This window comes from Phytophthora infestans, genomic scaffold, assembly GCF_000142945.1.
Source record: "Phytophthora infestans T30-4 supercont1.32 genomic scaffold, whole genome shotgun sequence".
Lineage (NCBI taxonomy): Eukaryota > Oomycota > Peronosporomycetes > Peronosporales > Peronosporaceae > Phytophthora > Phytophthora infestans.
In genome coordinates, this window is record NW_003303727.1 from 1,672,682 (window position 1) to 1,689,313 (window position 16,632).

A 16,632-nucleotide genomic window follows, 5' to 3' on the forward strand; every position below is an offset into this window, starting at 1 on the left:
AGAGGCATAGCTGGTAGGGTATCGACTGATAGCGTCCAAGAGATCTAGATCGGTTCCGGGTAGGACAAAGTCTCGATACGCGCGAAAGAAAAGCCCTGCACACTCAGCGGGCCCGGTACGTCGGAATAGCCCGGATGCCGTAACACTTCTTGCTGAGCATCCTCTGCGCTCGGTGACCTGTAAAAGCGCTCGCGCGCCGTCGTCTATCCTTTGGTGGAGGGCACAGGGTTGTGCACGAGCTCAGCCGAACCAAACTCGGCGGAGCCTCGGAAGTGATCTGACTTGGTTAGTCGGAGCCGAGATGAAGCGAGCCACTCGTCTGTCCCGGAAGGGCCGGACCGCGAGGGGACCACCCTCTACGCAGGCCATACAACCGCCGACCTAACTCGGCGATTCGTTGTGGTTTGTGTAAGGAATCCACATCTGACGGTATCTGTGTGTTCTACTACACCACAACTGGTGCCGCGACCCGGGAACAGGAGTGTGTGCTTGTTTTTATAGGTGCCAGCTAACCAAGTTAAGAGGAAGAGAAGAGAAAGAGAAGAGTGAAGATGGTCAAGGGATCAGCAACTTCAAGCGACGGAAGCCCAGCGACGGCTGGAGGATCGCCTCTCGTGGGGTCGGACCCGGCGGAACAACGACTCATCGCCATGACGATGGAGGTGGGACGAACCGTCCAGTTCGACGAGAATGGCCAAGACCAGGAGAGCGAGAACGGAGATGCAAGTGAAGGAGAGTATGAAGAGAAGGCCGAGACCGCTGAGCTCGGAGAAATGAAGACTACCGCCGAGCTACTTGGCAAGGTGGAAGAGTTGACGCTGCAGGTGGGACGCATGGGAGCCCCACGTCCTGTCGAGCGCAGCTTATCCGCCGAGCTCGACGAAGGTGCGGACGATGATTAAGATGATGAAGAACATGGCGTTGCTCAAGGAGACCGTCCGCCCCTTATTCCGAAAGCGACGAGGAGCGCCGATACGCCGAGCGCCAATAAAGTGTTGGCTCGACTCGGCGAGGAGATGAGAACGAGATCGGAATGGATGATGATGTTCGCGCCTGTGGCGATGGCGCAGGCGAAGTGGCCGATGTTGGGTCCCGAACTAACTCAGCCGGTGCGTGCAGCCAACATCAATCAGTTGGTGGAAGAAACTGTGTTGCTGTTGAAGGCGATGGGCTATCGGTGCAACAGCCGACCAAACAGCCTCATTCTGTCCGACTGGAGTCTGACCCGTGGCGGAGCCGAGCTCTGGCAATGGAAGAAGAAGCTCAGAGTGGCGTTTGGATTGGAGAAGGCCCCTGGCGGAACGAAGAAGGTGTACAGCCGAGTAGCCGAGTTCAAAACACTCGGCGAAGACCCAAGCAAAATTCCTTTGCCGAAGACCCCGGAGACGCAGAGACGTGAAGTGTTCCGCGCACGCAAGGGACTCAATACTTCGAAGACTCCCACATGCTGACTCCAATGAAGCTAAGCCCGACTCAGCGAGCGCCGAGTCGTGGACAGCGGAATGTTGGTCGCTACCGTGAATTGTATGACGCTGCAGACGAAGCTGATGCTTACGAGGAGGACGAGGAGGACGATGACGCCATCGACGTGAGAGGAAACCGTGAAGAAACCGTGAAGGACTACATCCGAAACTTGAGCTTCGACGCGGCTGAAAAAGACTCGACTCAGTACCTAGAAGTCCGAACCTACGCCTCACTCGACAGAATCGCTGAGTTCGAAGGGAAGCGCTACCGTTCTGACGCATCACTCCAGTGGATCAAGCGTTTCATATACGAGATGAAGAGCACCAGGATGCCCCAAAGTGCCTGGTGCGAACCTTTCTCGCTATGCTTGGGACGCGCGGCGAAGGGCTGGTATAGGCAGCTGCCGAAGAAGACTCAGCGACGTTGGAAACTACTCAGCGAGGCGCTCCTGGATTATTATTGCTCACAGTTCGACCAATCCGCCCGCACTCGTTACTTCTCGGCGAGACGTAAAGTCAACGAGCCGATCTGCGACATCCTGATCCGACTCAATGGGTACGCTCGGACAGCCAAGATCCAGTACGAGAAAGGTGGCGCCGACGCAGCTGACCATGTCGAGCACTTCTTGCTGCATTGTGGTGATGACGATGTGATGAATTTGATGTACCCCTTGCAGTTGCAAGACATCAGTAAAGTGGAGCAGATAATCAATCGAGGGATCCTCGGTGAAAAGCGCAAGAAGCAACGCGACCGGCTCGTGATCGCTCGAGGCCGCGACGATAAGCGGAAGGATCAAAGCCGTCGCGATGAACGCCGAAATGGACGTCGAGATGAGAAGCGCAGCCGCAAGGAAGAAAACCGCGACCGCCGAGTCACTGTCGTTGACGCTGACTCTGACGGGAAGGAGCTCCTCGATCAGAACCCGCCGAGTCCGTACAACTCCGAAGACGAATGGGATGAGGAGGACCAGTCCGGAGGTTACGACTTAGCGGAAAACGACGACTACATAGACGCCGGCGTTACCAATGATAAGGGAAGTACACCGGATCACCGAGAGAACTCGGCGGGAGACCAGAATGGCTCGAATCGAAGTTGGGGGAACTCGGCGAACCGACCTCCGCCACCGTACATGTACAACCAACGAGAACAGTCGAGCCGTGGAGATGGATCACGCGACAGCTCACAGCGTGGACCTTGTGCAGCTTGTGGAAGAGCGGGGCGCTCGGCTCACTACTGTCGGCGACGCTGCAAATTCTGCAGACAAGTCCATGAAGTCAGCCAGTGCGAACTGTTTCGTCAATACGAGAAGCTGTCTGCGTTCGTGAAGAATTCTGTCGACAAGTCGCAAGTGCCAGAAGACCTGCAAAACCTTTACACGCCGAGTAGTTTAAACTCGGCGGCCCACCAGCACTGACTGGGTTGGAATATACCGGGCTGCCACAGTCAGCTGAACCTGCAGTTGAGGCGAGCTTCTTGTTTGCCTTCGTAGGCGAAGCAGGACGACCCGAGGGAAGAAGCGGGATGGCAATTGGATGTGTGAAATCGACGGAATTGAACGTGAGCTCGGTGAGTTAGATGATAACCACCGAGCGATTGCAAGTGTAACTCGGCAGTCAGACCAGGCTGTGCAACGTACCAGAATCATGAAGCTGCTTCCGGGAGAACAGCAGGGATGGTGGTCAGCACAGACGTTTGATCGCCGAGTTCGAATGAGAGCTCTCGTATTGGGTGCAGTGAACGACCGAAGGACCAAGATATTATTGGACACCGGAGCAAATGTCTCGGCGATTAGTGAGTACTTCGCGAGGAAACTGCGTCTCAAGAGAGTGGCCAGCCGAGATAAGCGAATCGACATACAAGGAATAAGTAAAGACAGAATGGTGACAACGTCACGAGCAGTTGTGAAAGTGACACTCGGCTGGGAAGTGGCATACGAGTTTGAAGTATGGATAATGCCTCATCATGCCGGAGTCGATTTGATTCTCGGCACCGACTTCATGATCCCAGCTGGGATCCGTCTGGATCTGTACAACTCGGCGGTCAAGCTACCCGATGAGATGGTGATCCCACTCATCCGATCAAGTAATGCGCCGACCAAGACCGAGTTCGGACCAAATGTCCCATGTGGACCACCAGACGGGTTAACAATCGAAAGTCGAATGACCGCTGAGTTCAAATTGCCCAGGCGGCAACCTAGTGAGTCGACGCATGACTTGTGGGTGCGATGGACGAAGGGTTGGATTCCAACGGTTATTTTAAATCGCCGAGGAAGCCCAACCCATGTCCTGATTACGAACGTACGACCGACGTCCGTCTGGTGCCCACCTCACTTTTATGTGATAAAATGGCAACCACACGGAGTACTGGCCAACGAGGGATATGTCCGCGTGAACTCGGCGAAATATTGTGACTGGCAGATATTGGCATTTGAGTCAGCGATGGACAAAGATTTGCTGCAGAAAGAACAACGACTGTACGAGGACTGGTTGTCACACCAGCCGCCAGCTGTGGAAAGACGAAAATACCCTATTCCGACGGCGGTGGAAAACCGACCCCCTCCCGTGGAAAATGGACCAGAATTAACTTGCGCCGAGCGCTGGAGAAGGATCGAAGCTGATACAGAAGCCAACGAAGACAAGAGGCGTCGCGGTAACGCCGACGTCATATCGACTTCAGGGGTGACAAGGGGTGACCCAGATATAAACCCAGCGCTCAAGCTGGAAGACGTCCGAGCGGATCGTACGCCGGTGCTACACGATGGCCAAGATGTCTCCTATCAGCTGTCTAAGCTTGAAGATGATGGCGCCATTTCTGACGTCAACACGAACTCAGCGGTTGAAGGAACAAGTGCAGTAAGGGCCAAGGAAAACGTGTCGGCGACTGAAGACTCAGCTATAACGGAAGGAGACCCTGAAGAACGCTCGAGACAAGTCCTACGTGACGCCCAACCCGTTATTGACGACCAAGCCAAGTTTGGAGTCATTAGACCAAGTATTGTGGGCGAGGCGAACTCAGCTGTGAGCACCCTGACCACTATAAGTGCTGGGATTAACCATGTGGTGACGGCGTGCTCGGCGCTCGAAGAACCAGCCGCAAGAAATGACTTGGGAGCTGTGCCGGTGTGCCATAGAACGACCGACCACGCGAGGGGCGAGTGTGGACGCGTGGATGTCTGTCCTGCCGTCGAAGCAGACTCAGCGGTACAGCGCCCTAGCGTGACGACTAAAAATTCCAAGCTGGAGGTATTACTTTCAAGAGATGTTGAGGCTAACAGTGATGGACTGAGCTGGACAGGGAATACAAGTAACCACAGTGATGAAGATGAGGCATGAGCCGAGTATGGAGTCGATGGGTTAAGTTCTGCAGCCGTGGTGAGCTCAGCGATGGGTACGCCAAAAGCCTGCATTATCCAGTCGGCGGCGGTGGACTCGGCGTCAGCGGATCTAAACACTGAGAGTAATTCGGACGTGGCCACAGCATGTCGTCAAGATGTCAGCTATCCCGGAGATGCGTTTGCACGCACGGAAGTTAGTTCTGCCGTCGCGGCCAACTCAGCGGATCAGCTCTCCGACGCGACAAAGGACTATGATAGTCGGGAGGTATTACTACATGAAGGAATAAAACCCAACGACGACCCAGCTACGGCGGACTCAGCGTTGGAGACTATGGAGGCTGAAACCGGTTCGGATGTGGTTAGACGGCATGACGATGATACTATCTACCTCGGATACAAGTTTGAACACGCAGAAGTCAGATCGGCCATTGTAGTGACCTCAGCGAATACGGGCCCTGACGTGAGTGGAAATTCTGTTCTGTATTTAAGCTTACCCTTTCAGGTCTATTCCTAATAAGAAGTCCTAATCAAGTATACAAATATCAAGCGAACAATGATCCGTTATGAATCGTCTTGCATGCCAAGCGTCGTCTGCACCGTCGCATGAGCATCTTTAACGGTCCGCGCCCTGTCCCAGACGGTGAACGTGCCTTCCAAGGGTCGCTGAGTCTTCCGCGAACTCATCCCAACCGCCACTGAGGGCTCGTACCGTAGATGGTCCGCTGAATGCGAATCCGGCCAGTCCATTATTAATAATAAGGACAGCCTGGATTCAGTGACATAGGGCCGTATCCGATACTCGTTGAAAGTTCGGAGGTGACGCCGTCGAGTCCCTTTGCACCTTGGCGTCTCCGTACATCACCTGACCGAGGGTTCGTCGCTTGAACATCTTGGGCGGTGTCACGTCTTGTCGACGGGTGATAATCCGCAACTACGGAGAAATCACTACACCACATAAATACACAATGACCTCACCGTATTCAGCCGAAGGAACTTCCTCGTTTGATCTGCTCCCGCAGTACCGTTGGCGCTGGATTCGATGTCGGACATCCCATATTCGCTACATGAAGAATCAGCGACCGCAAACGCTGCGTTAAGGCTCCGACGCGAAGGAGAGTCAGGTGCATTCCCTCCTTCACAATATAAATGAATACATTCGCTAGCTGCAGAACAGTATAAACGGCCGAGCCTACCGGGATTGCCAGGCGTGTTCGGACTTGAGGATGGACTTGCCACTGGAGCGTCGTCGTCCATCACATGAGGAGACGTGGAAATGAGAGGCGAACCAGTTTCAGGGCTAGTCGATTGTCTGAAGGCCTCTACAATTGAGCTATATGTACAGTACACGAAAACGTAAGCGTCGTAACGTGTATAGTACCACCTCAAGCGACTATACCTCCTCGTTCTGCATCGCTCGCACGAGCTTCACCCTTAGGAACTTGGTTCTGAAGAACAATCGCCTGCGAGTAGGCTTCACGTTGTTCAGATCTTTCACGGTTCATTTCCTCTAACCATAGCACAGCTCGTCAGCAGTACACAAACGGCAAATAACAAACTTGAAACGTACTGAGGTCACAACGGTCGAGATAGGCCATGAGCGCTTCCGCACCCACAAAGAAGTTAACATTTGGCACACCCTTCAACGTCTTGCCGGGTTTGATGTACGTGTGGTCATTTAGAAGAAGCTCTGACGGCTAATTCGAATCCCATCCGAGCTTCTTTAGCTCTCTCCAGCGCGCTTGAAAAGCCATTGCAGCGTGCAGCGAAGCAGGATCTGCGTGCTTCCGGGTGTTTTCTGAAATGAGCTTAACCCCTTGAAACCGGAAGGATTTTCACCATTGTATGCTGTATATACAGCGTATTAACATATATGTTTTGTATACTCAAGGGGAAGGGTGCGAGAAAGTACTGGACTCCCGCTAGTGTAATAGACACTAGTGCTGTATATACGGCAGTGCATAAGTGGCTCTATCTCGTACATATACAGCATCTCATGAGCTATGCGCTTGACAAAGATGTGGCGTTTTGTGTGTGTAGCACGGATAACGGTCTATATTGCACTTCGATCAGTCAGCTGGCCTCGAGAATATCTCTAAAACCCCGAAAAACAGTAATAGGCAGGACAACTATCTGACCTCTACTGAACGTAAGTCAAGGTGATGCACTTGTCATGCAATCCGGTGATGACGTCCTGTACGCCAGCCAATGAAATCACTTCGGACCAAATATGTGTCGTTTCTGCCTCCTGTCATTAAAGCGCGGTGAGCAAGTGGACTTGAGTGCTTGCCTGATCAAACCATAAACAGTCTCACTTCTACATCCAACCACGTGCATTCAACTCTCCAGCACCAAACCTACTCAGCATCAACGCGACGGCACTTGGCAGGCAATTTCCCGGGCGATCCTGCGGTCTTTGGCGCACGTAAGCGGATCCTGCCTCTCAAGACCTCCGGAATGGCCTTGCCGTTCTTGTACTCCTTATGCCAGACGTCCCAGCAGCTCAACATCTTGTCACTCACGATTCACTTCGGCTTTTCGCAAATATATATAGGCCCGGGGAAGTCGTAGCCGTCACAGAAGTACGTCGAAGTAGCTCCGCGCTTGCCATTTGGTGTTTTGAGTGTGCCTTGCAGTTTTTTCTGGACACGCTTTCGCTGCCCGGAGTGATCTCGCCATTCTTTACTTTGCTTAGCCACATGACCAGTAGAATCAGCTTCCTCCACTCCACCGCCTTTGTTAGCAGAAGCTGCTTCCCCTACCACGCATACAGGTTAGCTCAGCTGTATGTACAGCTTAACGAAAGCGGTAGATACAACATAATGTCTTACCCGGTTGAAACGTGTTTTCCTCGTACATGTCGTCCACGGTGAGAACAAGAAGATCCTCGTGCAGTTTGCACATGTACTGCACGTGTGTCAGAGGCTTGATCTTCATATTCCTGCAGTAAGCGATGAACAATGAAGCCGTTGGTGATAGCTAAATCAACAAGGCCCATGCACAGGGACTTATAGTATTTTCGGAGCTTGATCGAGCGCTGCACAGAGTATCGTTGTAGGCAGAGTTGATCATGGACATCAACTCCGCCCAAATAGCGATGATAATCCCTGATTACCTAAGGGCACGCCACGTAGTTTTGCTCTCTAGTCTTCTCGCGTCGTTGTACACGATCCAACGCAATGTTTCTATCCACCGAGAAAAAGTGGACCGGTTTGCTGTCCCACCAGCAAATTGATGTCATCCCTTTCACAAGCTTTGACCGTGCGAACGACAAGGTGCCTCTTGGAATGGTCTTGGGCCTTGACTTCTTCTTCGTCTTTACGTCTTGGTAGAAACCCCGACGGTTAGTCATGATAGTGCCAATAGTATAGAAACCCATGAGTAGCAGCTGCACAGCTAACACGATCGAAGTGTAAAATCGATCAACCACCACGAGTCGAATTGACCCATAATTTGAATGCGTTTTACCAAAAACGGCTCGCATGTTACACACAACAGCGGCAGGACCTGACTGCATGTCGACCGCGCCGTTCTCAGCATTATGCTGCTTCTTACCGCAGTAGACTTCAAAGTTGTACATCACGGCATGAATATACGGCATAAGTGGCCCAGCTAATACAGCAAAACATGTTTACCTCCGTACCGAATGCAATAAGCAGAGTGTGCACGGCAAAGCATAAATATCTTGGTGCCCCATTTGTGGGGCTTACCTTTCATATACACGCGGGTGCGATTGTAAGACGACCGACACGGAAGCATCGCTTCATCAAAAGCCAGATCAGCGGGGGGGGATAAACGCACGTACAAACGTCTGCTGCAAAACTTGATTGCTGTTGAAATGGAGGTATAGGGTGATTTCTATAAAGCGATCACGGGGGAGGAAGCGTCCGAAAATACCACGAGCGATTGCTCCAAAATCATCCCCGCGCCAGTAATTGTCGAGCTTATCACGATTTGGTGACACGGTGCCCGCTATCAATAGTTTAATGTAGATGCACAGCTCGTGTGGCATTATTAGCTTCACCGATAGAAATTGTTATCGGATGTCTCGCCGGGTCTTCGTCTTCGTAGTTGACACGGGTCAACCGGAGCTCCTATTCTTCTGTTCCCGTTCTTCATTTCTCTCAAAATACGCGTCGAGCTCGGTTATCCAGTTTTTCATGTATGTAGAAGTTGCTACATTCCGCAATGTGTTGCCAAATCGCCACCGTCATGAACAGGAAAAAGAGGGAAAGAGGGGATCCTCCGCGTCTCAACGCCGATTAGGTGGGCCGGTGACGACCGCTCCACAAACCAGGATACTCGTTAACATCCGAGACAGGCGTGTATGGGTTTTCCAAAAACCCGGTGACGTCAGGGGTTTCAACATCATGCCATCCCGTCTTCGAGACCGCTTTCAACGCGGGGCCGACGACTTCACCAGCAAGAATTCGCTCTTGCCCTCCGAGCGTGCTTATGAACTTGTCCGCGAAGAACCGCCCTTCTTGATCGTACAGCTCCTCGTCTTCTTTATCAGCAGCGTCGGAAGCAGATGAGTTGGAATTACTTCCATCAATTTGACTCAAATCATTTCCTTCGGACTCGCTGCCAGAGTCTAGCACGTGATAGCCCTTGTTTCCGTTGGGGTCTGTGTTGATATTGCCGTCGTCGTCGACAATGTTGAGCGTCGGTCTAAAACCGTATATACGTCATACATAAACAGGTTAGTTGGAAAGAATATCGCGTATATACAACTTTGATTTGGACATACCTGGTTGCCCCGATTCAATATCGTCTTGGCTTTGGTGAGAATCAAACACAGCTTCTTTCAGTACAGCGCAAAATACAAGCTCGGAATAATGTTGTTTCATGTATATACACCACACTAGACCACGCTTACCGTTAGTCTCTGCTGGCTCAAATATCCCCAGCAGGGTAGCACTGCTTGTCTGCGCGGACGACATGTTGGTGGACTCGGCAGCTGTATATACATCCCAACAACACAGTATATACATCATTTAGAGCACGTATTAGCAATATGCGTATGTAAGCAAAGCAACGTACCCGACTTGGACGCCTTGGATGAGACCGGCATGGACGACTTGATCGCGGACGACTTGCATGACTTAGACGTGGACGGCGCAGACGACTTGGACGCGGGCGACTTGGTCGACGCGGACGGCGTGGACTTCCTGGAGGCAGGTGCCTTAGTCGCGGACGACTTGTTCGACGCGGACGGCGTGGACTTCTTGGAGACAGGAGCCTTAGTCGCGGATGACTAGGTCGACGCGGACGGCGTGGACTTCTTGGAGGCAGGAGCCTTAATCGCGGATGACTTTATCGACGCGGACTACGTGGACTTCTTGGAGGCAGGAGCCTTAGTACTGGACGGCGTGGACTACTTGGAGGCAGGAGCCTTGGGCGTCTTGAAAGTTGGCGTCTCCGGCTTCTTCGAGATTATGTTCGGCGGTTTGGTTGCAGGTGGCTTCGCAGGTTCGGCCACGGTCTCCTGCCTCGCGACTGTTCGTACAAGAAGATCGTTAGTGCGAGATAAAATACTGATTTACCCAGACTTCCGTCGTACCGTCAAGCGCGTAGTTCACAACCCCTGCTCCCCCAGCAAGTAGTCGACTCCATCCGCCCCGTTAGAATCTCTCCCGGGTTTCACGTACTTCCACCGCCTCTCGATGCCGCGTGGGGCCTTCGACGTCCAACCAACAGCGGCGAATGTCTCCCATGTGGCCTTGAATGTCGCGCTTGCCACCCCCGTATCTGGTACAGTATCGTTTCCTGTGATCGGGGCGCTTTCACGCGTGCTGACCATTGCTTCCCACTCGCCCGCGAAATTCTAAATTGAGTGGAGAGGGGAATTGGTGCGAAAGTTACCTACGATAATCTATTGTTGTACGAAATGATTGCTTTAAACCTCCAAATATCTATGTCCAAAAATCGAGAAATGATGAGCTGTACTTCAACCACCTAACCTGAAAGGATGGGCTCACATGCACATCTCTTGTACGATATTTTAATTTTGAAGTTTGTATAGGCTTATACAGAAATCAAGTCTACTGGCGTTATGCTGTATATACAGCATAACGGTTACATAGCCGACACATCGTAACGCAGCTTATACAGCTACCGGTTTCAAGGGGTTAAAATGAGTTGTGTGAAAACAAACCTGTTATCCTTAATAATGATAGGTCCTGCACCATCAAATCCCTGCCTCTTCTTATACTTTGAAAATAGTAAAATTGGGGCTTGCAATGCTATGCTCGGATTCACGGGAGCAATGGGAGATCATACCTAGCCCTCGTTGACTTGAAGATTGTATTTAGCTCCTGGTTCTTCTTCGTCGTGACATACTTCTTCTTCACCCCTCCCAGCTTTGTCGCTCTCGGACTCCTGGTGATCGTAGTTGATAGTTGCGTTGTGCTCGGGGTCCTCCATTTTGTCATCTGACTGTTGCGTTCCAGGTACTATGGAGGCTTGGCTTAACCCTGCATCCTCCCAATTATCTGTCATTCCAGACACGCTAAGGGACGAAGAGCTTGACTCCTGGATGCGCGCTGCCTAATCCGCCGGCTTGCCCTTCCCAGGGTCCTTCTGGGCCTTCGTGCTGCAAGGCCCGTTGGGAAGATCGCTTTACAAAAATCTAGTGATTCTAAGCTGAGGCGGGGTACACTTCGATCTTTCGAACGCTGACAGCTGGTACTGGTCTGCCGGGGCTGTGCTGGGTGCGCTGCTGATTCGAAAGTGATGGCACAAGTGTGGTGACAAAGGTGATGGACGAAGTGCCGAATGTTGTCGTATACCTCCACCTCCTTGGGCCGGGTAGTCCGCGGCTGTTCAGGGAGTACGGTCTCGCTCAGCGGCCGGAACGGTAAGCAAGAAGCCTTAAAAATATAAGTTTCTTTATTGACTTGGCTTCCACTTGTGTAGAAGGTGGGAAATATAAGACTGAGAGCTAAATGGAAGAGAGATCTAACACCTTCCCTTCCTCACATACAAAACACCGCTACTTTTACACTCAAAGGACGAGTTCGCTTCTCCTGACATCCGCCCTCGTAGGACTACATGGAGCTCTAGAAAGAGAACCCGATTGCGTGAGGCACCTTAGCCCCACGTCGAACAGGTACCAGCGTTCTGAGACCACTTTAGAGGGCAACTCTAACGACCACAGCAGGGGGTACGCGAGCTGCCGAATCTAGAGGGTTTCTGCTTTAACCCCCAGCTAGAGACGCTGTATTAGTTACGTTTCTGCAAAATGCTTAGGCTGTATTAGACACATTAAGGGAAAGTGACTTGAAGTTTGTCAGCAACGAGAATAAAGCTCTACCACGGAGAATCACTCAAGCGAGAGGCACGACATCAGCCTGATATTCAAGTTGACCGTAGGCGAGAAACACTGGACGTAGCGCCTAGAGAAATGTTTGACGCCGTAGTCGAAGAGATGAAGAAGGCCGACGGTGAACCGCCACGAACGGCATGGATTATGACGATCTACGAGTTGTATAACATCGTTCATTGGAAAGCAAAACTGGACGAGGACTTAATCCCAACCGGAAAACAGAGATACCCCCAAGTTGAAAGGTGAAGAGAAGACCTTACTGTTAAGGATGTTTAGTGTAATATGTGTATTCACGACGGGGTAGTATGAGGACTGGGAGCGCTACGCACTAGCAGCTACACAATAACTGTACAACACGAAAAAACTTTCAAGACAATCATATGCGGTACGATCAGCAAGGTAAAGTGGGCTAACACCAAACCACTCAATCAATGGGCAGCAAAGGTTAAAGCGACAGAACAGTCCAAAGTGCGGGATACAGAAACGACGTCAAACGTAGCAACATACCAGGACTTCATGTTTAACCCGGAAATCGCGAATAGGCAAGACATCGAGAGACTTCGATAACTTTGTGAGCTGCCAGCGGCAGCTACCACATGCAGTCAACTCAGGTCTGGAACTCCAGATGAGTGGCGAATTATGGGGGGATGGCGGACGGAACGATCGTTTGTCGAAGAAAGCCAGACTTCTTAAAACGTATTCTCGACTCTAAAGAACGGCTGCGTCTGCACCGCACTATTCAGAGTCAGGTCGAAGGAGAGCTCATGTTGCAGCTACAAGGTAGAACTATTATTCGTGATCACCGTCAACATACCCAAGCTATTCAAGAAGTCATACGTGTGGCAGCAGAAGCGATGCACAATAATACGCCGGGCCTACGCAAAATGCTCAATCTAGCAAAAGCGATCCGCTGCAATCATGTTCAACGGAGTTTACATTTCTTATCTTTGACCGAGCCACGGCTCGTCAATGTCAGAACGTACAAATTCCATTCAACAGAAGTATCTACCGTCTCGCAAACGTCCGTGGGCCAGATATGGGTTCCGTATGGACGAGACAATTGGCGCAGGACGGAGCGCGTAAATCACCTCGGCGGCAATATCAAGTAGACGTCTACAATATCACGAGGTTCATTGACATAGGGCGGATTGAGACTTACCTGCAGCAAAACATATCGGCGAAGTTCGAGCTGGACGACTTAGACATCGGCCGGCCGAAATCAAGGCCTTCGGTAGTCTGGCGTCTCACCGTACACACAGCAGAGTGTCCTGACTTTTTAAGGAGTAGCGTAAGGGCCATATGGTTCGGAAGACCATTGCTGTTGAATCACTCCAGTGTGCGAGGTCGATTACATTGCTTACGATGTGGCAACATCGGGCATACAATGGAATGATGCAGATACATGGACGTCCAATTGAAAGGACCCGGTAGGGATGTTTATCGCCAGGGACCACAATATGAGAGAGGTTTATCAGCAAGGACCACAAACGAAGCGATTGGCAGATAATATAGTATCTATAACAGTCTTAATATAGCGAGACCGTCTTCATGCTCTTGGCGTAGGTACCATATTATAGATATATACGCACGGTGGAGGCCTCTCAATTCTGATACCCACCTCCTCATCCCTAGTAATGACCAAGCTCGACTTGATACGCCAACGACAAGGATGTTGAGCAGCTGGAAGATCGGACTAAACCGTTCACCGCAGTGGAGGAGGTCAAATCAGCAGCAGCGAAGAGATTGGAGATTCAACAGGCGAAATTTCGTGCAGCCCAAGCAGCGTTATCACCAGACAGTGCAGATAACAATAAAGGGAGGCAGCGTAACTTACTACAAGTGAAGAAATCATCTGCATGAGTGAACAGCCATGATAAGAAAGACAGAAAGAAGGAGGTTCAGCCTGAACCGAAGTCAAATGGGTCACCAAGCCACTCAGAAACGGGAGGACTCTGTATGCGCATGCGGCATCCCTACAGCAAAAGCTCAGCATTGACCAGTCAAAGTACGCCATACTCGATAAAGATGACACTGAGGATCTAGATGAAGGAACTGGAGAACTGATCACGAATGAGACGAAAGACAAGCCAATTGAAATTAACACAGACGATGAACTCGAAGAAAAGGCTCCGATCCCCATAACCACAGACGCTAAGCCTAAGCTTCATATGGTAGGAGCTAAGGCGCCTAAACGCCGCACACCACCGCAACTAGTGGGACTTAAACAGCAGGAGCGCAAGCCCTCTTGTCGGAAGGTCGAAAGGTTCATGGACAGATCGGACAAATCCTGCAACCAGCAGTCTATGTAGGTCAAGCCCTCACTAGTGCTCAGGACATTGAGCACAGCCTAGAACTGCAAGAGGAAAATACTCCGGCAACTGGCAACTACATGGCAATGGCTCTAGCACAAGCACTTACGGATTGTGATTTGGCAGTGCATCAGGACAGACTGAAGGCCATAGCTAGCCGTCTCAAGCAAGGTATTAAGTGGACAGGTCAGCTGCACATGCGTGAGCAGTTCGACCACTACACCAGAAAGGCGACACTGGTTAATGCTGACCGGGGCTGGGATGCAATGGAACCGCATAAATCACTAAAGCAATTTTAGTGGTATCTAGAAGGGTACGCTGACTCTCTCTCTCAGCGAGAGGCGATAGTGCCGCGCTATAATTGGGGCTGCAGTGAAGCACGAGCTATGGCAGCAAATTATCTTCAAACATAATTTTTTGTCCTAGCCTACGATAGGGATAAAAAAGCAATGGTACTGCACAATGTACCGTCCGAATAAAGTACTATGAGAAAAGCAGAACGTATGAAATTGGACAACAAATACCTCTTCAGCTTGGGAGATGCACCTCCTTACCCAGGTCTTCCAGGCTTCAGGAAAACGCTTAACCCCTTATACGTCGCTTCTGAGGGAAGCACTACTCCGCATTTATCCACAATAGGGGTAGTTAGGGAAAGAACCGAGTAAGAATGCCCACCCAGACAGAGCACCCGCCAGAACCACTGACACAGACGGTAAACAAAAAGTCGAAAGTATCTGGAGATCCATGGGTTCAAGCAGCCTGGAATGGAGATGTGGGAGAACTTAGGCAGTGCCTGACGGGTTTACAATACCTCACAAGCTCAAGTGTGCAATATATCTCATCCTCGAACAAGCTGAACCATCACGGTATGCCGAATTGTTAGCGTTCCTAGTCAATACAGCATCACGATTGACGGAATCGGAGAGGCAATTTCGGGGGATGGACCTAACACGTGAAACCACTAGTGAAGTAACCGCAATGCTTCAAAAATGCCTCGTTGAGCTGCAAAGAGCGGTGCTAAGACACGCTCCAAGGCTGCTGTCGGTAAGGTGCAAGCCAAGAGCACTAAGCCTCACGGCAAAGGCTCGGCACTTAAAGAGGCTACTCAGGTGGCCTCCGAGTCGATCGACTTCTCGGGTGACGCGGCTGTGGGCAAGCGAGCAAGTAAGCGTCGCAGCTCGTCGCCCTCTGCCTCAGACAATCGTCCGAACCCTCGGTTCGTGAAACATGAGTTCGACTATGGCAGTGTGGGACGAAGCCGAGTCCGAGAGCACGCACGATGCTCCTGTGAGATCTACGGGAGGGCACAGCCCAGTGCTCAGCGAGCACAAGGAGGACAGCGTGCAGTCACTCGCTAGTGATCATGGTGATCACAGTCCCAGGACGTCTGTGCACTCTGAGAGTCCGGCCGTCAAGGCTAAGGGCTCTCCCAGGGTCTCGCGCGTGCTAAGGCCGCGAAAGCCGAAGGCGCCAAGTCCTCTAAGAAGCGTACGGCTTCGAAGGCTCCTCTTTGCGAGGAGAAGGAGACTGGGTACTCCCATCGGAGTCTCTTCGGTTCCTCGGATGAAGGGGACGCCGACCGGGAGGAAGAGGGCGCTATTCCTGAGCCCTGGGAGATCACTAACGACCTCGACCAGCAGCAGGAGGACTTCCAAGCTGCCTAGCCTGTACGTGGGGGTCCGGTGGTGACACCCGTCAGCCAGGGAGCTGCCATCAACTCAACAGGGTATTGGGCTCCCGAGGAGAGCTCTGGGGGTGACCTCTTCCTGGAGCTTCTCGTCGCTGATCGTGGCCTTGTTGGTGGCCACACCTCTAGGGGCGTTTACGAACGTACCCTGGTCAAGAAGGAGCTGTTGTTTGTCGATAACTTGGAGGCGGCTCGGTGTGTGCTTATCTCGCCACATCGTGTACCTCTTAAGGACTTTACGACTTGTCGCAAGAAGCCCGAGAACCGGGGTGGTCTCTACCCTCTCTGGGGCTACCCCTGGGTCCTTCCTGAGAACTGTTCCAACTGAAGTTCTTATGTGGACATGTTCTGGGCTTGGGTGGAGTCTTTCAAGTACTCACCCGCGGCGTTTCGGGAACTCGATGAAGATCAGCTGCTCTCCTGCATCCTGGACCAGCGTGATCTTCGTGTCCGGTTTGCCCACATGGTCAGCCAGGGCATGTTGCCAAGGAACATTCTGAAGCATGCGGCTTCC

The 16,632-nt window shown here is 51.7% G+C and overlaps 1 protein-coding gene across 1 annotated transcript; it reads left to right on the top strand.

Moving 5' to 3' along the window:
- Positions 1-13,091: 13,091 nt before the first annotated feature.
- Positions 13,092-14,730, top strand: PITG_14263 (uncharacterized protein; the record flags this gene model as incomplete). The annotated part of the gene is made up of 4 exons (XM_002899303.1): positions 13,092-13,201; positions 13,521-13,549; positions 14,229-14,427; positions 14,589-14,730. 4 exons carry the CDS (start codon positions 13,092-13,094, stop codon positions 14,728-14,730), a joined length of 480 nt encoding a protein of 159 aa, XP_002899349.1.
- Between the last annotated feature and the right edge of the window lie 1,902 nt (positions 14,731-16,632).